Source organism: Artibeus jamaicensis, unplaced genomic scaffold, assembly GCF_021234435.1.
Source record: "Artibeus jamaicensis isolate MK-2021 breed Jamaican fruit bat unplaced genomic scaffold, CSHL_Jam_final contig_3126, whole genome shotgun sequence".
Taxonomy (NCBI): domain Eukaryota; kingdom Metazoa; phylum Chordata; class Mammalia; order Chiroptera; family Phyllostomidae; genus Artibeus; species Artibeus jamaicensis.
The window spans coordinates 16,356,041-16,379,932 of NW_026521723.1; the positions used below are offsets into that span (position 1 = coordinate 16,356,041).

The window sequence follows — 23,892 nt, forward strand, 5'->3', positions numbered from 1 at the left end:
TAACATTTCTATGCTTTTTTGTGTATATTACACTTTTAAAATTAATCTTTGTCACTATTGTCTTTTCTAATAAGTATAGTGCCTTTCAAATACATCATAATTAGAGAAAAATTAACTATATATAAGTCAATGTGAAGTCAACAATTGGGAGATCCTGTGAGAAACTGTGGGTTCCTTGGTCTCCCACGAAGAATGCAAAGTGGAGTCCTGCTATAGAGCAAAGCCACAGCAAAGTTTATTGGAGATACATTTCCAGAGAGGAAGTGGGCTGCTTCCAAGAAAAGCAAGGCAGCCGCCAGTGGGCCCTCCCTTTTACTGAGGCTTCATGGGTTGGGCTTGCAGTTCCCCTCCCCTTCCTTTGTCTATTTTTGTGCATGTTCTACCCAGACTTCTCCCTGATTCCCTGCTGCAGGTGGGGGAGTTAAAACCACAATAGTAATTTGTTATGACGAGGGACAGGTTATCCAAGGTCATGGGCTCCTTCCTCAGTGCACAGGCAGGGCCTTGGGAATCCCCCTTTGTCTTCAGAGCACCAGGCACAGACCATAGGAACTGGATATGTCAACCACAAAGTTCTTGCTCATTGGCTGGGTACCTACCCTGCCCTTTCAGGCCCCTACCTCCTATTCTATTTGCCTGCCTCAAATCCCACCTGAGAATTTGGATCCTCACATTCTTTTGAAGAGAAGGGGAAGGGTCATTCTACTGAAACTGCTTCCTGCTAACCTAGAGGCAGTGTCCCTAATCGGAACTCTCACCCTGCATGGTCTATAAACGATAGGATACATCTGGGATGGGCTGGAATCCCAGGGTTGGCATCCTCTGGAATCTGATGGACTGTAATCTATCAGAAACAAAGTATACAAGGAGGTTAAAGAGCTGCAGCCCCAAGATTAATAGTATTATGGCTCCAACCAGGGGTGGGACAAAAAGATAAAGGAGCCTAGTAGGTTCTACCAGGTGGAGTTTTTATATTTTCATTTAAACTCATAGTCTTGGTGATCAATGCTTTTATATCTTTTTGTATTTGCAAAGATTGGTTGACATAATAACATCATTCCTCTTGGAGGAAAAGGCATGTCCCTCCTTGGGCGGCAGTGAGAGGCTCTAGAGCCCCCCCACTTTGTAGAACAACTGCCACTGGAGAGTTGAGTTGTTCCTGCAGCCTAGTCAGGGTCTCCGCTATATCCCTGAACGTGCGGGAGGTTTTTCTGGCTAGCTGGGTAAGAGAGTGGTTATAAGCTCCCTGTCGCGACACACCTTAGTCCTGATGTAGTGCCCACGGCTCCAAGGAAGGGTATCAGGAGGGCGCTCACTTGGAGACTGCCCCACTAGTTAGGACCGGCAAGGGCACAGTGGATGATCCTTCGGCTATGACCTGAATGGCCAACTATATCCCAAAGAGCATCAGCCTGTCCGCCGTGGTGGTAAGGAGAGATAGGCCTTTTCCACACATATGAGAAAGAATATGACACTGAAAGGCAGAAGGACAGAGAGTTCAAAATCTAAGAAAACATCAGTACACTCTGCATTGGGCCCGTGGAAGGTAAGGCTCCAGCTGGCTGTCTACCTCCCTGCCCAAGTCTCTCTGAGGGAGCTAGATGAACATCCTTTGATAAAGAAGCCTTGGGCTCTGAAGCTTGCTGTGGGTCCAGGGGTTTAGAGGGAGGTTAAGTTCCTGGCAGAATTCTGAGCAGTATCTCTGAGCACGAGGTTCTTGGCTTGGCACCAGAGCTTAGAAATCCTGGAGGGTAGAAGCTTAGCGAGGTTGAGTACAGGGAGAACCGGGCCTGGTGCCTTCTTTAGGTCATCCCTGGCAAAAAGTGGAGGTTTGAAGAGTAAAGGAGGTGGTATCTATCTGAAGAGATGGTGAAGTTTCGTCTAGGGTGTATAAAGAAGTGTTTTTTATTTCGTGCCAAATAAGTATATCCAAGCTATTTATGTTTGTGGGTATGTAAATTATCTCTTGCCCTCAATCCCCTCTGATAGTAAGAATACAGGGTAAGATACTGAGCTAAGATTTCCCAGGAAGGCCGCAGAGAGGGTCTCACTATAGTTCTGGATGCCTATGGGATATGTTTGTGTTTGGGTGGATGTACCTTCAAATACTCGCCCTGTGACTGGGGGTGAGGTCTATGGGGTTTGAAGTCCCGAGGTCAGAAGAATACAGCTGCGTGAACAGGAAGGTTACTAGGTGAGGCCCCCTCCAGAATCTCTGATGTGAGCTAACAGAGGCTGGAGTCCTTGCCCAATCGAAAAGGGAGGCAGGCATGAAGGATGCTCTGAATTTTGCATCCAAACAGAACCAGCAGTTGGGTTTCTAGGGATGTGGGCAGTTATGTTAGGTATAGTATATAGGACTTATGTTTCTGAGGGTGGACAGTTAGGGTGTAAAAGAGAATAACTGTGAGGATCAAAAAGGAACCGGGAGATGTCATCAAAGGCAAAGTCCCTGGAAGAACTTATCCCAGGTCAAGGTTAGGACTAGCAAATAGGCCCAGGTGGAAGTTGAATACCCCAGAGACCTTGGGGGTAGCTGACTGGTTCAGCAAGGAGTCTACTGTAGAATGTGCTGGGATCCTGAGAGATTAACCACTGCCTACAGTAGAAGTACTTCCAGTCCCACAAAGGAGAGTCACTCATGCAGAACACCACAACGAGGAGGAGGCCTGACACTGCTGTTCGATCCAAAACAAGGGTCTGGCCTCTGTCGTTACTCATCTGAGTGACTTAAGAAGCCTGAGGTCCCCCAGCAGTTCCCAGGGGGTCTCTGTGGTGTGGGCCTGCGGGATTTACTCGCCTTCCTCTGGGGCTTCGGGGTGGGGGGTTGACTCAGGAGAGGTGTATCCAGCTGCTGATGCCCTGTAATTTGACGATTGTAGGAGTGGTAAGAAGGACTTGATAAGGCCCTTTGCTGCTTGGGTTTTAGCTGTTCTCGGGGAGTTTCTCTCTCCATGTCTTCAGGACCCAGTCCCCTGGTTGGCAAGGGTTTTGAGACCCTGCACCCTGAGGTGTGTGGAGAATTTTGTTTCCACGTTCCATTAAAGCCTTTTGGACCTGTCCTAAGTTTAAGAAATACTTTGTTAGGGCAAGTGCGTCAGAGTCCAGGAGCATATCGGCTATGAAAGAGGGCCTGTCATATAACACTGCATAGGGGCAGAGCTGCAGCTGAGTCTCGGGCAAAGTTCCGACCCACAGGAAGGGAAGAGGTAGACTTTGGAGCCAGGTCGTTAAGGTCTGCTGACAGAGCTTAGCAAGGGCTTACGTACTTGGTTGGCCTTTTCTACCTTGTCTGTGGACTGTGGCCTCTGGGAGAAGTGGAGATGATATCTTATTCCTAGAGCCTATGCTGTTCTTCAGGTGACCTGGCTGACAAAGGCCAGGCCACTGTCACTCTGAAGGGCCCGAGGCAGCCCCAAATAGGAAATTATTTCTTTCAGTACTTCTTAGCGACTACAGTGGCTCTCTCAGTTTGGCAGGAGTAGGCCTGGATCCATCCAGTGAAGGTGTCAATACAGACTGGCAGGTATTTGTGTTCCTGGCATGGGGGAAGGCGAGTGAAACTTATCTGCCAGTCTTCCCCTGGGTAAGTTCCTTGTCTCTGAACTGGGGGCATTAAGAGAAAGTCATGTCCCCCTGAAGATGCTTTATCTGACAGGCTGGGCAGGTCCTTATTCCAGATAGTAGTAGCTAGACCCGTCCTGTGAATAACTTGAAGACTATGGTAGTCACAGCACCTCTGCTGAGATGTGAGGCCTTGTGAAAAGGCTGTTATAATTCCCCAGAGATTAGAATTTTGTTATCTGTTTTTCTCCCCCCCGAGAGTCAGCCAACTCATCTTCTGCCTGAGAGTAGATAGGCAAGTGCTCTGTAAACCATCCTTTGGGGTTACTGCCAGGACTTCCTGGCTGAGAGGAGGGTCAGATTCTATTGCCCTTTTGGCTTTCACCTTGCCCTTGGCGCTTCCCTGGGATCTCCAAATCTACCAGAATCGTCTTCTTGGTGCCCCCTGCAGTGCATTACTGATACCTGTAGCGGTTCCTCTGCTGTCTGAAGTAATTTGACTTCTTGGTTGTGCCTAATGAGGGTGTTTTATGCATTTAAAAGTCCTCATTCTCTCCAGATTGCAGCATGAGTGTGTAAAACAAGGAAGGCATATTTAGAGTTTGCATATATGTTAATTCCTTTTTCTTTTGCTAAGGACAGAGTTGAGGTTAGTGCTATAAGCTCAGTCTTCTAAGAGGAGGTATTCAGGGGTAGGCTCCCAGACTCTAAGACTTGGGTGAGACTGACCACTGCATATCCTGCCTGTCCTTAGCTGTCCCTCATGAAACTATGCCCACCTGTAAACCAAGTGACCTCCAGGTCGGGGAGGGGCTGGGCTGTGAGATCTGGTCTGCTAGAGCAGCTCTGCTTGAGTCTTAGTACATTGATGGGTCAGCCCCGTGGTCCTAGTGTCAGGGAGAAGGATGGCTGGGTTTCCAGTGTTGCAAGGTTTATAGCTAACTCAGGGACATCTAAGAGTAGGGCCTGGAATTTAATTAATCTTGATCCATTTAGCCAAAGGTGTCCCTTGGTTTCTAATATTGCCTGGACCTGATGTGGCGTCTGTACCTCTAAGGGCTGGCCCAGAGTCGTCTTGGCGGCCTCCTCGACTAGCTAGGCCATGCTGCACAGCCAAGACAGGGGCCCAACCCTCTGCAACCTTATCTCTAACCTTTTAGAAAAGAAAGCTACTGGCCGGCAGGTCTCCCCGGAGCCACTGAGTTAGAATCTCTCAGGGGTGTACAACCCATGGCCCGCGGGTCACATGCAACCCAGGATAGCTTTGAATGCAGCCCGACATAAAATTGTAAATTTCATCAAACCCTCTTTTTTTTTGACTTACCAGTTTTCATTAGTGTTTGTGTATTTAATGTGTGGCCCAAGACAACTCTTCTTTTTCCAGTGTGGCCCAGAGATGTCAAAAGTTTGGACACTCCTATGAGCAACTACCTGCCTTTTAGCTACATAGAAAGTAAGTTTCCCTGTTATCAGGGGATCCTAGTGCCACTGCCGATAACAGAGCTTGCTTACTGTCTTTCAGAGCTCATTTTATCTCCCCAGTGCACTCAAGGCACTCTGAATCAAGTCCCGTAGTAGATTCGTATAGAGGTTTTGCTATTAGCACCAAGTTTGGTGTCCGAATTCCACAGAACCCTGCCACCTCCAAGAAGAATATTGTTTCCAAGTAGCAAGGAGTGCCGTGTCCAGAATAGCTTCTTTTCTCTCTTGGGACAACTGACATCCCCCAGGGGTTAGAACATATCCCAGGTAAGTAACCTGTTGTAAGGAAATCTTGGCCTTTGGGAGATACTTGGTATCCCCTCTAGCATTAGAAGGGTAGGTCTGGATAGTGTCCTTTAAAGAGGTTTCTTGGCTAGGACTGTAAATAAGAAGGTCATCTATGTACTGTAGAACATCAGGGAGACTCAGTTCTCTGCAGTCTCGCTCCAGGGTTTGAGCAAAGAGGCGTGGACTGTCTCTGAAACCCTGGGGCACTACTGCCCAGGCGCACTGCCGGGATAGACACCTATCTGGATCTTCTCATTCAAAGGCAAACAAGTACTTGGGGTCAGGGTCCAGAGGGACACCACAGAAAGCATCCTTCAGGTACAGGACAGGAAACTGACTGGTGTTGCCTGGTACTTGGGTTAGAATGGTGTAAGGGTTAGCCACTATGGGGTGCAGGTATTATGGGATTATACGCCTCCATTTCTGGTACATAAATCCTGACTCGGCGCTAATCCCCTTTGAGCTTGCAGACAGGTGAGATCAGAGTATTTACAGGATGACTCTACAGGTACTAGAAGTCCATGGTGCAGGAATTCTTGGATAGTAAGTTTTAGTCTTTCAAGATCCCCCCTTCTTAAGGGGGTATTGTCTTTTGCTAAGATACTCTATTCCTGGCCAGAACTATATTTTTACAGGGGTGATATACCTGGCTTGGCCACGAATTCCTTCATTCCAAACAGGGGAGGTTACTCCCTCAAAGACTTGGCATGGAATGTGGACCCTCTCGTGGGCCAGGGGTTCCAAACATAGAGACAGTATTTTATTAATAATTTGATCAAGGAAGAGTAAAATGGTCCCTAGTTTTTGTAATAGATCCCTCCCTCGTAAGCCAGTGGGACAGTGAGGAATGAGAAGTAAGGCATGGTAAAAAGTCTTATTACCTAGTCTGCAAGGAACAGAGGGAGTATAGCGGTAAGATGCTGGCGTTCCCTGTGTCCCCAAAATAATGGAGGTTCCTCAGGAGAGAGGTTCCACAAAGGACAGCAAGACAGAGTAAGTGGCCTTCATGTCAATAAGAAATTGAACGTGCTTATTTGCCACATCTAAGGCCACCTGGGGTTTGTTGAGGGAGATGGAAAGGCTGTTCTGCAAGAAGGTCAAACTCTTCCCCAGGCGCCCGCAGTCCTCTCCTGGGGGTAGGCCTCAGGTCGATGGCCCCTCCCCCCTCAAGGAAGTGGGACAATCAATTTTCTAGTGGCTGTTTTTCCCAGCCTGGACATGACCTGAGGGGCTGGTTTTTGACAATCTCCAGCCCAATGTCCCTGCTGCAGACAGTTGAAGTAATCTCTCTTCTCCCTGGGTTTCTGACCCTGGTGTTCCCCTGGGTTGACCAGGATGGGTTGCAGGGGCCCATCTGATTGCACTCTGGACCACGGTGATGATGAGCTTAGCCTGGGCCTTATTCTGTCTTTTCTCCCTTCGGAGTCTCTCCTCCTCCTCTCTTATTTCTCTGTTGTTAAAGATACTAGTTCTTGTGTCCATGAGCTGGCTCATGGGTATGTGAGGTCCTAATTTCACTTCTGTAGCTTTCTTAGAGTATCTGGAGGTGACTGGCTAATGAAATAATGACTTAACAAAGCCTGCCCATCGGGGGTCTGAAGTTCCACGCCGGTGTATTTTCTGAGGGTTTTTCTCAGGCATCCCTGATGCACTGCTGGGTTTTCTTCCTCGTCCTGAGTCATTTTCTTAATTTTGTCTTAATTTACAGGGTTTTTGATACATTTCCTTATTCCATTTATGAGATTGTGTATCACGTTGTCTCTTGCCCTGGTGTCTGATCTGTCATTATAGTTCCACTGGGGATGCTGGTCTAGCACAGTAGTGGCAGACACCCCCACTGATGGGCACTCTCTGCGTGCATGATGCCTGGCACCCTCCCGGGTTCTCTGTTTCTCTTCAGGAGTGAGACTGGTAGCTAAGAGACACGGACGTCTCTCCAAGTGAGATCATAAATGAGGGTGAGAGGGTGGAGTCCTCCAGTAAATGTGCCCGGGTCTTCAGAGAACCTCCCTAGACTTTCCTCACATTGAGATAGGTCAGTTACTGAGAATAGCACTTACACCCTTACAGTACCAGTGTCCTGAATGGCTACCTCCCAAAGTGGTAAGATCTGGCTGCACTTGGGTGGTACAAGGGACCATTTCGTATTATTCCTTCTGGGCTTGGGGCTAAGGTAGCCTTGGAGACTGGTCCCATTGAGGGGAAACCCCCATCCCATGGAGAATGAATACACCCATGTCCTGCCAGGGTGCGGGGACCACAATCTCACCCCACAGGGTAGCGCTAACACACACCTGGTCTTAAATTCAGGGCATGAGGGGCAGAGGCTTGATTCCTAGAAGGCCAAAGAGAGACCGATATTCTCAAGGGCTCAGAACAGTTTTAAGACACATTAGTAAGGAGGGAAAAACCATTAAAAAGGTTTGCAGCACAGAAGATGCCAGGCAAAGTGATTTAAATCCTCACAGGGGCTTGGCTGAGGAGGGAGTGCGTGTTTGTTTGTGAACCGAGCTGCACGGACAATTTCTTGCCGCCAGCAGGCTGCCCGGAGCACTTCTGGCCCATGGCTTAACCTGCCATGGGAGTCTTCAAACAGCGGCCACCCTAATGGCTTTTAACTGGCCCACCCACACCTGCTGGTGAATGGTCTACTTCACCGGGGGGAATTGTAGGAAGAAAATGAAACATATGTGAAGTGCAGAATCCTCAAGCCTGAGGGCAGGCTGAGGACGGACTTCACCAAATGTGAGCAGAGTCAGAGCACCAAATAAAGTCGGCAACTGGGGATCGCCTGAGAAACCGTGGGTTCTTGGTCTCTCCCAAGAATTGAAAATGGAGCCCCAGTATAGAGCAAAGCCAAAGCAAAGTTTATTGGAGGTGCATTTCCAGAGGCAAAGCAGGCTATTGACATAAAAGGCAGAGCCTTTTTGGAGTCTTCCTTTTATTGAGGATTTGTGGCGATGGCTTCCAATTTCCCTCCCCTTCCCTTGTCTCTTTCTGCACGTGCTCTACCCAGAATTCTCCTTGATTCCCCACTAAGGGAGGGTGATGGGGGTGGGGGCTGTACCACAATGGTAATTTATTATAATAAGGGATAGGTTATCCGAAGTCACATGTTCCTTCCTCAGTAGCAGGTGCAGGTGCAGGCTCAGGACTTTCCCTTCTCTTCAGAGCAGGCGGTACCAACCACATCTCAAAGTTCTTGCTGACTGGCTGGAGACCTACCCCTCCCTTCCACATCCCTACCTTCTACTCTATTCACCAGCCTCAAATGCTCTTCAGTGCAATAAACAAAGTATAGAGAAAGGCAACAGGAACATGTTAGAAGGTAGTGGGAAGCTACTGTAAATTTCATTCACATAAAGGAAAAAGATGAGAAACTATATTAACCTGTTCAAAACTGGAGCACAAATGAACTGCAAATTAATTCCACAGCATAAAAGAATCTGTTTATCACTTTTTTGTGAATGAGAACTGTCTATGCTTTAGCAAAAACTTTAAAGTTCGTATCTCAAATGCATGTGTAGAATTTCAACAATCTGCCTGCAAAATAAAAGAACTAGATCATCTATTGCCTAACATACGATAAAAGCCTGCTGAAAAGCAAAGCTCTAAAATTCATCCATCCACTCAGTAAAGTAAGCACAGCCATGTGCAACTGTGGAGCGCTCACCCTGTGCAGCCGGCAAGAAAGTGTAAGAGAACCAGACCAGATTTGTGGAGGTGGCACCACAGGAGCACACACACTTTTCGCTTAGGAAACTCAAAGAGAAAAAGATCTCCAGACAAGTCAGGCCAGAAAGTAAGGCGATGAGTCTCAAAGGAAACAGGCTTGAGCTGGGCTGGATGGTAAGGAGTATGGATATCAAGAGAAGGAGGTGAGTTATTTCAGACCAACCAGAAGAGGATGAGAATGTGAGCAACACCCTCAAGCGGGAGACAGCCCCAGAGTGTGAGCAGAGGGTGGTGGAAACATGATGGGCTGGGAGGGGAAGAGCAGAAAGCCGTAGAGGACACTAGAATTTATTCTTTAAGGTCTTTGGAGTTTGTTGTGGTTATTGCTGATGAAGGAAGAGAATAATAGGATGAAAGAAGTATCTGATAGAAAAGGAACTTGGCAGAGAGTAACAGACACATCAATGAAAAGAAAGGTGAAGTAAAGAGTAGCTAGAAAACTGCTGGAATAATACAAACTTAAAATGATAAGAATATAATTTAATGTGGTAATGGAAGAAAGAATAGTTAAGAAGAACACTAAGAAGAACAATTTTAAGGATTCAGTAGTTTTCAGATGTAAAAAAAATAAAGTATTTTTGCCTAGAACGGGCGATAGGGTCACACGCTTGTACAGTGCGCTGCCGCCACAACCGACAGAAAGTCTCTCGGCTGTGACAGCACCAGAAGCTTGGGTCATATTTAAAATTAGATAAACGTGTGTGTTTACCTAATCAGCTACCATATATGAAGTAGCACAGCAAGTAAGGGTTTTGTGAAGTTAAATCTAAATGTGGACAAGCTGGATTAGTCCACTGGCCACGCAGGATAACTGCGATAAAAGAAGGGAAATGGGCCCACCACCCCTTTCATTCAAGTCAAAGAGAAAGCTGGAACGCCAGCTTCCACTGAGAGAATCTGAGCCGAAAATGCAAGAGGAAGTGCTAAAGACTGCAAATTATTTTCGTGTCATGGTCTCCATCGTCTTCAGTTTACAGAATTTTTGTTAGACACTGAAGGAGTAAGCAGATTTATTTTAATGCAGACAGATGGCTTGGTCATGGAAATTGTGGAGAGATTTACTGAACAGCGTCATCAGATCAAGGACATTATGGAATTAAAAGGCTCTAAGAGACCTCACTGGTCCAGCTCCCTGTGGCTCACAACATTGCACTTTCTTATTAATGAGAAAGACAACCCAACCCCCTAAATTCAAAGTAACCTGGGAGGAAGGGAAGAACACTATTAATTTGTCCAAAGAAGTACAGATGTTAAGACAGAAACTGCAAATATATATCGATCAAAGAGCAACTAAAACATGTCTTGCTCTAAAGCACAATGAAACCATGAATTAGGAAGAAATAAAAGTCACAAATTCAGAAAACATTTTCATAAAAACAAATCACATTTTAAGTTTCTATAACTACTTTGGAGTACGAAACTCAAGGATCTTCTCTAGTAGTGGTTTACTTTCAGGAAAAATTTAATGATCTGAAAACAAACTGTACTCATCATGATAACACATTAGGCAGCGAATTTATGAATCTCATAATTATTTTCAAAGTGCTGCTCAGGTGACCAACTCTGTTTATTTTGGAGACCACCAGGCTTTCTATAAAAACATTCTCTTTAGTGAATACACAAAACCGAACAGCTGGGAACACTATCGATGATATTCAACCTACAGTCAGAATTAAGATGAGCCCTAACCACACCTTTCTAAAGCTTTCAGTTTAAGTATCACTACTGCCCCGAGGAAAAAAATATCACTGTTTCTCAAAAGCTCACAGGTTTTTAACTTTAAGTCAATAGTGGCAAAACTAAAACATCTACATTCAGCGTGTAACCCAGTACCGATAAAATTTAGACACCTATGCCTGGCTTATACAAAGAAAAGTCATTATGACAGAAAAGTAGAGAAAGGTCAAGTTAAAAGACCAGAATACAGTGACTGTGGTAAAAAGATTTTTGTAATATTTATAGCCTGCTTACAACTGACCCTTTCCAGACACATACAAGATCCTTCTTTTACAGAAAGGATTTAAGAAAATAATGAGGTATGTACATAGATAGCCAGCCTGAGCTAACATGAAATCATTTTAAATAAAATTTAAAAATAACATTCTTCATATTTGAAGCCACTTCTTATAACATTTCTACAACAGCTGAAGGTGGTTTTAATTCATAGAACAGATATCTCCATAAAGTCCTACTATCTTTTTTTAATATTTCATTTATTTATCTTTAGAGGGGAAGGGAAAGAGAGAGGGAGAGAAATATCAGTGTATGGTTGCCTCTCATACATCCCCTGCCGGAGACTGGCCTGCAACTCAGGCATGTGCCCCGACTGGGAATCGAACTACAATCCTTTGGTTCACAGGCCCATGCTCAATCCACTGAGCTACACCAGCCAGGGCAAGTCCTACTATCTTGATGGAGGGAGAGACAGAGGGAAAGTCAACTAACTACTTTAGGAAAAGTTTTATGAATATGTTAAAACCAACTGTGTATTATCTCATCTATTTTACTGACAAATATTCTCAGTACTTGAAAGCCAACTCAAAGAATCACGATATTACAGAGCTGGGGGGAAAAACAGACTGCCAAATACAACTCCCTCATTTTGCAAACGAAAGCAGACCAGGAGAATTGTATGACATCCCCACATCGCATCTCCACTGGTGCTTCCTGGGTAGAATTCTTACCTCCTGGCTCAGGTTGGGGGTGATCAATTCTTGAACCAGTAAGTGCCACTAACCAAGCATTTTCCATATGCCTCTGTGCTAGAACTTTAAAGACCTGTCATCTCCTTTAACCTAGCACTTCTTGATGCACTCAGAAGACCACCTCCACAGTACAGGACAATCAGACTCAAGCGCAGGACATTAACACAGTCCCGAAGTCAGAGAGCAAAGCAGGAAAAGACAATTCAGGAATTCAAAGTCAATATGTCTGATGATACAAAGCTTTCACACAATGCTACTGTCTCCTCCAAAATGTGTACATCCAACAATTCCAGTTTAGCAGAGCTGGACTGCAGAAATACCTACACAGATGCATAGGTTATATGCATAGATAGAAAGTGGCCCGCTATAACATCATTAATGTAAAAAAAATCAGAAACAGCTTAAATGTCCAACAATGGGGAAACAGCTCAAAAAACCATGGTACAGACTTGCTGTGAAATACTGAACTCAGGTCATTAAAGAGAATGAGGTAGATCCACACAGCAGAGGTGGCAAAATACCCACCCTTAAACTATGTTTTAAAAATAACTTGTACAACAATATGGCATTATTTTTTAAAAAATACATGTGCATACAGGCTTTGTTTGTAATTAGAAGAAGGTATGGCACAATGCTCAACAAAACTAGAGAATTCGGTGGATGGAGATGGGGCATGAATTCAATTCTTTTAACACTTTTGCGCTGTTTTCGCTTTTAGGCCTAGGATATGTTACTTCTGTAATTCAAAAATTTATAACACAAAAATAAAGAATTTTAAGTGCACGTATTATTTATTTCTAAATAACACATGCATACTCTATTTAATGCCATCCCATGTAGCATGGAATGATTGTGTGGCTATTTATCTCTAATACAATTTTTTTTAAAAAGAATCGAACATTCTATAACAGCACACCAGAGTTCATGTGCCGTAGTCCATGGATGGTCTCCAAGACCCTATCAAAGTCCGTGAGGGAAAAACTATTTTCTTAATAATAGTAAGATGTTATTTGCCTCTTTGCCCGTGTGTCCGCTTGCGCCGAGGGCACAGAGCAGCGGTGGGCGAAGACGCAGGGCCAGGCGCTGGCGCAACTGCATGCCCAGTCTCGGCGGTCCTCCCTGTCATGCACTCACAGTGAAAAAAGAAAATCCGGTTTCACGAAAGAATGTCTTTGATGAAGCAGCAACAGTAACTTCATTAAAGCTTGACCTTTTCTAATACTGCACATGCACAGCACATAGAACGGCAAGTGAATCGCTGGCGCTGCGCACCAGAGCAGTGGCCCAGTCCCAAGGAAACGCCCTGGTGCGACTGTGGGGGCTCAAAGCTAAGCGAGTCGGTCGCTTTTCTCCACGTATCAGCATTTTTACTGGAAAGAACAACTCACAGGCTATGGTTATTTAGACTGAGGTATTTGGCAGAGATTTTCTCAAAGTTAAAAAGATAAGACTATTACTTCAAGGGAAATAACTGACAGCTGTTGGTTGTCAACTGGAGGAAAGACTAAAATTTTAGAAATCTTGTATCTGCCATGCTCAGCCTAACAGCTTCCCAATACATACTTAATAATATGTCCACATTTGTACGATCTGTAACAATGAACCAGTATTTTCTAAAATATCAGTGTATAATGTTACCCAAAAATCATGCATGAATATCCATTAAAAGTACAAGATAAACTAAGGGATATTAATATGACAGAGTAAGAAATGTTTACTGCTAACGGTTTCTGATTCCACATTGCAACCAATCTTTAATAAACTACTGCCTAATGAGTTTTGGTGGAATGTCAAAGAATTACACAAAAAATTTGAAAATCATTATCAAAATACTCCTTCCCCTGCCAACTACATATCTCTGTGAGGCCATGTATTCTTTATATAGTTAAACCAAGAAAACACATCACAGTAAGTTGACCAAAAAAGCAGAGAGGGAAACCAGCTCTTTTCTAATGAGCCAGACATTAAAGAGATTCCCCAAAATGAAAAAGGGTGCCATTCTTCCTGCTAATATTTTTTGGTTTGGGGGGGAAAATCTTACTCGTCACAAAAATACATTATTTATGTCACTATATAATGGATTTATTATTGCTGCTTTCAAATTAAAAACTAAAATTTTTCTCACTTTTAATCTCTAATATAATAAATATCCACAGACCTAATCCACACAAACAAAAGCTTTCTATCAACATCAATAGTCTTTAAGGCCCCAATAACCTGTCAGGACAAAAGCTGTCAAAGAACCTCTGCACTACTGTCAGCACATTTTTCTCATGTTCTGCCTACTGTCTTAAGCCTTGGCCAAGGAGAGCTAGTACAGCAGTTTGCATTCATACATGGGCAATATGCGCATGTGAACTACAAGCTTTCTTAACCAATGAAAGCCTACAATGCTAGCCTGATTTGAATACATTCTGCAACAACTGATGTTTACTACACTCCAACCTCTCTTTCTGCCATTTATTCTGTGTTCTGCCAAGTAATCTGAACCCATGGGGCTGCTAGAACTTGTGAAACTGGTAGTGAGGGACCTGGCCCAAAGAAACAAAAGACTAAGTATCAATGCTTGGTGTTACTTAAGACATCTTGAGCATAATGGTCGATGATATGGCCATGATTGGCTGAAGACCTTTGACATTTTGAGAGAGATAAACATCACTAAAGACTGACAGAATGGTCAATAAGGAAATGAATCATAACTGGAAAGAGCTATGGCTGGAAATATGCTAAGTTCAGAAAAAGGAAAGGGAATGGTGGGGAGGGCAACTGGCAACCTCTATGAGGAGTAGGTGAAAATGCCCCACACATGGGGCTGGTCTAGCTAATGCTCGTATTTTTATAAAAGCATCTCTAGTATCTTACATACGTGCTATGGGGAGGGGGAAGCTGACCTGAGACTCCACAAGGCGTCACTTTGATTATCTCTGTTCTTGAGCCACTAATTCTAACATACAGGCCCTGGGACCAAAAATACCACACATGGAAATGGGAAAATTGAAGATTCTCAGTGAATTCCCAAAATCATTCTTTATTAAATGGAGCAAAATGTTATGGGGGGGTATAAAAGGTTGATGGAAGGGGACTTGACCTGGGATTGATAAACTCATGATATATAATATACAGATGATATATTATAGAACTGGGCACCTGATAACTACATAATTTTATTTTAAAATGTCACCCCAGTCAATTCAATTAAAAAAAATTAATGGGACAAAACCTTTGGGAACTTCTTAGGAAAATGTATTTTTAAAATGGACGACTTCAAAATTTTATAACTAATAATAAGCTCAGAATCAATTTTGCAAGATCTATAAGTACTACATAACTTCCACAGTCTTGGAATTTGAAAAGACTATGAAAATATATTTCTATCATCTCTGTTCTATAGAATACAAACTATAGTTTAAAGAAGTTGAAGTGACACAGTAACATCAAATCCCTGAAGAAAATTTTAACAAAAATTCTTAAAGAAGAGAAATTCTTTTTAGGTACTCCAAGCACATAGGATTGCCAATCACATTAGCAAACACTCACTTATTCATTCACAAGTATCTACCAAGTACTTAGTATATGCCAAGAGTGGTATTGTACTTTAAGGAAAAAAAAAAATAAAAAAATATATATATATATATATATATATACACACACACACACACATGTGGAATTGTATCTATCATTAAGTTAACTTCATTGAACAAAAAGAAAATAGAACTATGTGCACATTCTCACATACTTCCACCAATGCCCACATTCTAATGTGATCTCTGGGTTACTTTTTATATCAATTCCCAACATAGAGTCAAGTCATTGGAAGGAACTAGGAATGCTACATTTACTTACCTTAAAAGAACCTGATGCTATTAGCAGAAGAATGCAACATTCTCCAAAACGGAAGGAGAGAATGAGAAGAGGACAGAGAAGAATCAACATTACTGCGAATACAGAAGTGAGAACAAAGAGATTTTACAGGAGTGACTGCTGTGAACAGGGAGACTCTTGCAAAGGTGGGTAAAGGGGTTCAATAAATTATGACATTATTACCATTTCCACAGCCTTCAATAAAATTTAAATTTCTTTCCAATTTTTAAAAATGTTAGATTAAGCCCTGGCTGGTATAGCTCAGTGGACTGAGCACAGGCCTGTGAACCAAAGTATCGCGATTCAATTCCCAATCAGGGCACATGCCTCGGTTGCAGGCCGGTTCCCAGCAGGGGACCCACAAGAGGCAACCACACATTGATATTTCTCTCCCTCTCTCCTGCCCTGCCCCTCTAAAGATAAATAGGGACTTCCATCAAGATGGAAGCGTAGGTGGAAGCACTTCGCCTTCTCACACAACCAAGTTTAAAAACAGCAAAGTTTTAGCAACAAAAACGCAGCCAAACCACAGAAAATTGAACTACACAGAAGTCTGACAACAACGAGCCCTTCAGCCAAACCAGTAAGAGGGGCAGAGCCAGCAGTAGAGCAGGGTCGGGCAGGAAAGATGCACCGAATGACCCGGGCTCGTGACCTAGGTGTGCCAGCAGCCATGGGCGGATCCCAGGTGTGGAGTAGCGGGCGGACCCACTAAGGGCGCAAGGCAGCAGACCCACTGAGGGCGGACCGTGGTCACACATTCCAGTGCAGATAAACCGGTGAAGGAGTGAGCAGTGAGACAGACCGGGAAGGCCCCAGCAGCGGAAAGTGGCAGAGAGAACCACCATTGTCCCTCTCTGACCCCACCCCCACATACAGTGTCACAAACCCTCGACCTGGGTGGCCCCGCCCTGGCGAACACCTAAGGCTCCGCTCCTCATATGTAACAGGCACAAACAGATCAAAACATGGCTCAAGAACAACTCAGAGCCCCAGAGCCAATGAATCTAAGCGACCAAGAAATAGCCAACCTATCAGATGCACAGTTCAAAACACTGGTGATCAGGATGCTCACAGAACTGGTTAATTTTAGTCACAAATTAGAGGAACAAATGAAGGCTAAACTAATTGAAATGAAGGAAAATGCACAGGAAGCCAATAATAATGGAAAGGAAACTGGGACTCAAATCAAAGGAGTGGACCAGAAGGAGGAAAAAAATGACCAAACAGAAAAGGATGAAGAAATAAGAATTTAAAAAAATGAGGAGAGGCTTAGGAACCTCCGGGACATCTTTAAATGTTCCAACATCTGAATTATAGGGGTACCAGAGGGGAAGAGGAACAGCCATAGTAGAAAACTTATTTGAACGAATAATAAAGGAGAACTTCCCCAATCTGGCAAAGGAAATAGACTTCCAGGAAATCCAGGAAGCTCAGAGAGTCCCAAAGAAGGTGGACCCAAGAAGGAACACACCAAGGCACATCATCATTACATTAGCCAAGATTAACATGAAGAAGAGAATCCTAGAAGCAGCAAGAGAGAGGGGACAGTCACCTACAAAGGAGTTCCCATCAGACTGTCAGCAGATTTCTCAAAAGAGACCTTACAGGCAAGAAGGGGCTGCAAAGAAGTATTCCAAGTCATGAAAACTAAAGACCTACATCCAAGATTGATCTATCCAGCAGAGCTTTCATTTAGAATGGAAGGGCAGATAAAGTGCTTCTCAGATAAGATCAAATGCAAGGAGTTCATCATCACTAAGCCCTTATTATATGAAATGTTAAAGGGACTTATCTAAGAAAAAGAAGATAACAAATAGGAACAGTGAAAGGACAGCAAACTCACAGTTATTAAGAACCACACCTAAAACAAAAGCAAACTAAGAGGACAGCTACATCAGGAGCAAACCATAGAAATGAAAATCACATGGAGGATAGCAACAGGGGAGTGGGAGAAGGGGGAGAAGGGGGAGAAGGTACAGAAAATAAGTAGCATAGATGGTAGGTAGAAAATAGATAGGGGGGAGGGCAAGAATAGTGGGGAGGGAAATATAGAATCTAAAGAACTTGAGACACATGGTCATAAACTAAAGGGGGGAATGGTGGGGGAGGGATGTTCAGGGTAGAGGGGAATGAAGGGGGAAAATAGAACAACTGTAATGGCATAATTAATAAAATATATTTAAAAAGATAAATAAAATCTTTATAAAAATAAAATAAAAAGTATTAAAAAATGTTGGATTAATGAGTCTTTTAAGACTGGCATACAAGTGGCCTCATCACATTAGAATTGCATTCACAATGCCACACAGTGTTATTACCTAGCTGTGATCCTTGATGAAAAAAATAGCATTGAATTTCCAAAGCTATTATACTTTAACCATCTATCTCAGCCCTGAATCCTGACCCACTCTCACTGACAGCCACTGATATGAACCTAATTCTCTGAAGGGTCTTCCAGAGAACCCAGGTGGGACCAGCACCTCAACTTCAGCCACATGCTTTTCTAAATAAACGTGTACATCTAACCCTGTCATTCTTTTACCTCTCTCAAGATCAAAATGCAAAATGAAGAGAAACCTGGAAGGTTATTTCCTCTAAGGATTTTTTATTCAATAGACTTTTTGTTCACGCTGGCAAATTTGTATTGTTAATCCTATAAACAGAAATGTTAGGGGCATTTATTAAAATGTGATATTCCTGTAACACATGGGTGAGGCAAAGCCACACCATACTGCACATACTGCGTAGTATCTGATAATGGTAGAGAGGAGCTGGTATCAGACCAATGGCTGAGTTTATCATTTGAGAAAGTAGGAAACAGATTTTCTCTCTGACTTCACATTTCTATCGTTTTAAAACCATCACAAATGCAAACTATAGTCTCTTTCTTAGATGGTAGGAAACCAGGCACAGAGGAAATCAACTACCAGTACCAAAGCTTTAACAGAAAAGAAAAAACCCTTCCACAGTTTAGTTAAGACTGGCTTAACTCGTAAGTAAACTAATTAACTTTCCACTTTTAAGACCAAATCCAGCTCAAATCAGATGGTGTTTTGAATACCACCCAAGAACTGACAACCTCTCTGAAACCAATTACTCTCAAAGTACAATCAAGGGAGGATTTCGGAGCCTCCAGATGGTCTGAGCTGCCCTCAAAGTGCAAGGGAGTGATGTGTGAGTGCAGAGGGTGAGATGTGTGAATGCCAAGTGGCCCTCGACAAACAAAGGAGGGGACTTGAAGTGACTGGACCACCAGAAATCCCGCAATCTTAACCTCCACCTCCAAACAAACAGAAATTGGCATCATTAGTACATATCCAAATAGGTCCAGAATCCCTATTCTAAATAATCTATAGATCAGAATTTAAGTGGGAATACCACAGTGGTCCCCAACTTTCTCCCAGACTCAGCTAGGCTTTCCAGCACCTTGTTCTGCAGAACTCACTGCAACTAAAGAATCTTATGGGCCAGCACAACGCCCTGTTTGACACTAAATCACATGGCCTAAGTATGAAGATTCAAATGAGACTTTTCATTATAAATGCTTCCACTATCAAAGTGTGAAAACACATTTGAAAATGTGCCACATACTGTTACTGGGGGGTAAAAATCCTTATCCATTGCATCATTACCTTGGGTCTGACAACAGTTCTAAGCATAACATTTTAGAAGCACTTGGTGATTTAATATTTCAAGTGCTTCCTGAATAGTTCGGTTGACTATATAGTGTAAGCTTAATTTATCTAAAATTTTCACCCAGTGGCCATCACCTTTCATGTAGGTCAAACTACAGAATTTTTTACTAAAAAATGAGCTCTTCCAAAATAGTTACATAACTAAAATTAGAACTAAGAAACTGAACAAACAGAGAGAGAAATATCAATTGCTTGCCTCCCATACACATCGTCCAACTGGGGATCCAACCCACAACCTAGTTATGTGCTCTGACTGGGGACCGAACACACATTTTGGTGTAAGGCAGGGGTACGAACTCATTTTCACCAGGGGCCACATCAGCCTCATGGTTGCTTTCAAAGGGACAAATGTAAATTTAGAATTGTATAAATGTAACTACTCCCTAACAGTTAAGCAAGAGCTCCGTGTTGCCGCTGGGTAGAAACAAGCTGCCAGGCCAGATAAAACAAGGTGGAGGATAAAACAAGGCGGAGGATAAAACAAGGCGGAGGGCAGAATCTGGGCCTTGTGTTTGCCACCTGTGCAGTGCATGGGCTGATGCTTCAACCACCTGAGCCGCCCGGCCAGGGCTACAATAAATTTTTCATAATGCTAACATGTAGGCTCATAATTTATTTTTATTTTATTTTATATGGTCTTTTCTTTCTTTTCTACTTTTCTCATTTTCTGGAAAGTTATTCACTATTTCAAGGAATCACAAGCAGTACAAGAAACAGTTTAGAACAGAGGTCCCCAACCTCCAGGCCACAGACTGGTACCAGTCCTGGCCTGTTAGGGACCCGGGTCACCCAACAGGAGACTGAATCATCCTGAAATCATCCCCCACCCCCAGGGCCATGGAAAAACTGTCTTCCACAAAACTGGTCCCTGGTGCCAAAGAGGTTGGGAACCTCTAGTTTAGAGAACCTCAGTTCTCGAACTTAATTTGTTCCAGGAAACTGTTCAAGAAGCGATTTGTTCAAAAACCAAATATCCTTTATCTACTGAGAGATGTATGATTGATCATACATGAAAGGGTTTTATCAACATGAAAGGGTTGTCAGGTAGAAAATGAGACTCGAAGTTTTGTTACACAACCAAGACATTTTTTCTGTGAAAACTTGATCGAGAATTGAATTGTTTGAGAACCACCACAGTGGAGAACTGAGATTTGACTGTATGTCTAACCCATTGGTAGAATTATACAGTAGTAATCAATTTCTCAATTCAAATTCCCTTTGAAGCTTATGCCACAGAGATTTCAACAGAAATGTCTTGACATGTATTTTCTTTTGAAAATTGAAGATACTCTATTTCTATACCTTTGGTACACTATGCCATTGTAGTGGTCACTGCTACAAATGGGTATCTATGGAGCATCCATTTCCCTTTTCTTTCTTCATAATGGAAATAACTTTTTTTAAGATATCCACTCCTTCCTCTCATTCCACACTGGAAGTCCTAGGGATGGGCCCTCATTCACTGGAACCAACTTTGCCATTGACTGGTTCAGAATTTAATCCATCCAGGACACGGTATTCTCCAAGAGACTTCTGAACTACACATTCAATAGCTGTTTACCTTCTTCCCCTCCCCCCCTATTTAGGAAACTGAGTATCAGTGGCCATTGGATGGCCTGCTGAATAGATTCCACACTGAGCATTCAAGGCCCTCTACTCTCCTTTTACTACCTTTTTAGCCTCATCTCCTTCGTATAATCTCCTGTTCTAGCAGCTGGAAGGGCTTGGCGTTTCCAGAATAGGGCCCTTCACCTGCCATTTCATAGCCTTCATCCAGGTTGTTCCTTTGGCTAGAAAAGCCCAGCCGCTGCTGACTCAGTCCCTTCAAATCCCACTCATTCAAAGTCCACACCAAAAGTAAACTTTCCAATGAAGTCTTCCTTGATATCATCATTAATAAGTAGCACTCCTCACATATTCCTTGTATCATACATCATCTGTACATGCCTGCAGTCTGTTTCAAAACTGCAAACTCCTTACAGGCTGTGGATAAACTCTTATACATCTTTATTTTCCACCACCATCCCTCCCCACCAGAGTAACTCAGTAAACATGTGCTGAACATGTGAACATATTTTTTCATTTTTGAGGGTGAAAAATTCCTTTACAGAATAGATTATCACAAAGGCTAAACTGTCCTTGGAAATCTAAAATATTCTAGGGTGGCTTAGGAATAGTTCTACTTTAGGAAAAAAAAAACCAAAGCAGATGACCTTGTAAGCTAGATTCTACGAATTACATCAACTCTTTAAAAGTACTGCCTAATAATTCAAAAAAAACCTATACACAAATACTGCTTACAAAAAAAGAGTGCAGCATTGATTGTAATATACAAAGTTTAACATCTTTTTTGCCGAACAATTCAGCTGTTCTTATAGTAACATTTAAAATACTTTCAGTGGTGTCCAAGGGATCATATAAGACCATTTACTCAATATTATTTCACATGTGAAAGAAGTAGGACAGAGAAAAGCGTCAGGTCTCTCAGAGTGGTAACGAGGCAAAATTAATTTGCATGCACACGCTGATCATTATCTGCACATCCTTACTAAAAATATACCTATTGAACTCCAGGAAAGTTGTCAGTAATTTTGATTATTCCCTTCACTGGCTTCTATGGAAAGGTATACAAAGTTTTGTGTTCATTTTCTCCCACTATATGAATTTGCGCAACTTAAATCGGAGAGTAAATATTGGGTTACTTCAAGCTCTATGGGTGCATTATCAGTTCAAATAAGACCATAAAACTATGGGAAACACACTGACATCTCCAGGAAAAAAATAATAAAGAGTTAACCACAATTTTTCATCCATCTTGGACTTGCTCTTAAAATAAAACCCTTCAAAATAAATCTCAGTAAATCTCAATGATCAATTAAATGGAACAGAAGACTTGATTCCGCAGGACAGTGCATTCAGAAAGGAAAAGGGCATAGTGTAAGATGAAAAAATAGTTCTGCTTCTCATATGATGGCTACTCGTACAAAATAAACTGTAGGAAATATTAATTAGAGAATATAAAATTAAATTTAAATAGATTTCCAGGAATTGTTAACAAGAAAAGTAAAGACGTTTATTCCTTTTCTTCTAATATTGTTATATTCTAGTATTTTTGCAAGCCAGTTTAAATCCTTTGGGGAAGAAACTAGAGTATAAAAAATAAATTCTCATTTTCAAATATAGTGTAGCACATTGTATAGTTATTTTTAAAATAGAGATCACAATTTCGGTTAAACCTGCACGTGTTTGTTAACGGTTATGTAAAGCACGATTTAAAGTTTTCTAAATTATTTTAAAGGCATCTCTCTCTAGTTTTCCTGGGGCCACCTGGTAACAAACACTGATTCTAAATACTGTTTCTCACTGGACCCAGTAAGTACGGGAGTTCGTTATCTAAAAAAGAGTAGAGCGGTCGGAGTCAGGTCCAGGATCGCGGTAACGGAGAAGCAGGTGTGGTTACCTCCCCGATTAGGGAACACCTGGGCTGTGCCGGAGGCGGGGAAGAGGGGCGCCAGCGCCAGGGCAGCTGCGGCAGGTGGGCGCGTGAGGCTAGGCCAACAACCACGACTAGAGATGGCCCTTAGAAAGTTGGGTTTCCGAGACCTGGCACAAACGATCCCAAAACAGCTTCTGGCAGGCCCGCCGGCCCAGCCGGGCCCCACCAGGAGCCGAGGGCTTGGGCTACTCACCGTGCAGAGAGAGGAGCAGCAAGGGCGCCAGAGGAGAGCCCAGAAAAGTCATGCCGGTGCCGCAGGGCGCGCGCCCGCCGCCCACCCGGCTCCTCTTCGCGGTAGCGGGGCCGCAGGCCGGGTTCCCGAGGAAGCCGAGTTCTCCCTGACTGGCCGCCCGACCGAAGTCACCCCTGCGAGGCAGAGACCGTGGGACGCGCAGACTACTCAGTGCAGCTCCCGCGCCGCCACGATGCGCGGAGGAGGTTGAGTTCCGACCAGGCGCACGACCTACTCGCTGTGCTCGCTGCCCTCGCTCCACAGCGCCACGGCCACCTTTCGCTGCCCCAGTACCCGCCGGTCTCCCGCGCTGTCCGGGGAGCCACACCCCCTCGCGACTCCAGCCCAGCTACTCCAGCAGTGGCCCGGCTCCGCACCGCTCGGCTCTGCGCCGCCCACCGGCTCCACTCCGTCTCCCAGGCAACCGCGGCTCCCGCGCGACGCCTGGCGGCCCACCCGCCGCTTCTGCCACCTGTATGCGGCGCACGGCTCTTGCCACCTGTTTGCAGTGCAGACCACTCCCCCGCACTGCTCTGCGAGCGCGTGGGGGACCCAAAGGCCCTGGTCTTCCTCGCCTGCCCCGAACCGCTCTCGGGACAGGGGGCTGAGTTCTGATCCCCAGAGAGCTCTGGGAGGGACTTTTCCACCTCCTTCCTCCGAGCCAGCGAAATTCTTCTCTGTTGCAGTTCTAAGATGATTTCCATTGGACATTTCACTTTCTCTCAATCCTCTACTCTGTAACCTAAATAATCTGAAAGAACCTGATCCTGGCAAAATTAAGAATCAGTAAAGTCTGTCCTATTCTATAGCTTTTTTTTTTTTTTTTCTTCT

General features: G+C 43.7%; 1 protein-coding gene across 3 annotated transcripts in view; it reads right to left on the reverse strand.

Annotated features, from left to right (window-relative positions):
* The window catches only part of IGSF11 (immunoglobulin superfamily member 11), a 157,022-nt gene extending 133,485 nt beyond the window's left edge, over nt 1–23,537 (reverse strand). The window contains exon 1 of one of the 3 annotated variants that reach the window (XM_037158803.2): nt 23,023–23,537. In XM_037158803.2, the coding sequence (XP_037014698.1) occupies nt 23,023–23,074 (52 nt within the window). In that variant the 5' untranslated portion in view covers nt 23,075–23,537. The remainder of the gene's footprint in view (nt 1–23,022) is intronic. The other 2 variants (XM_053663167.1, XM_037158801.2) reach the window with 2 other exon arrangements.
* Nucleotides 23,538–23,892: the final 355 nt, after the last annotated feature.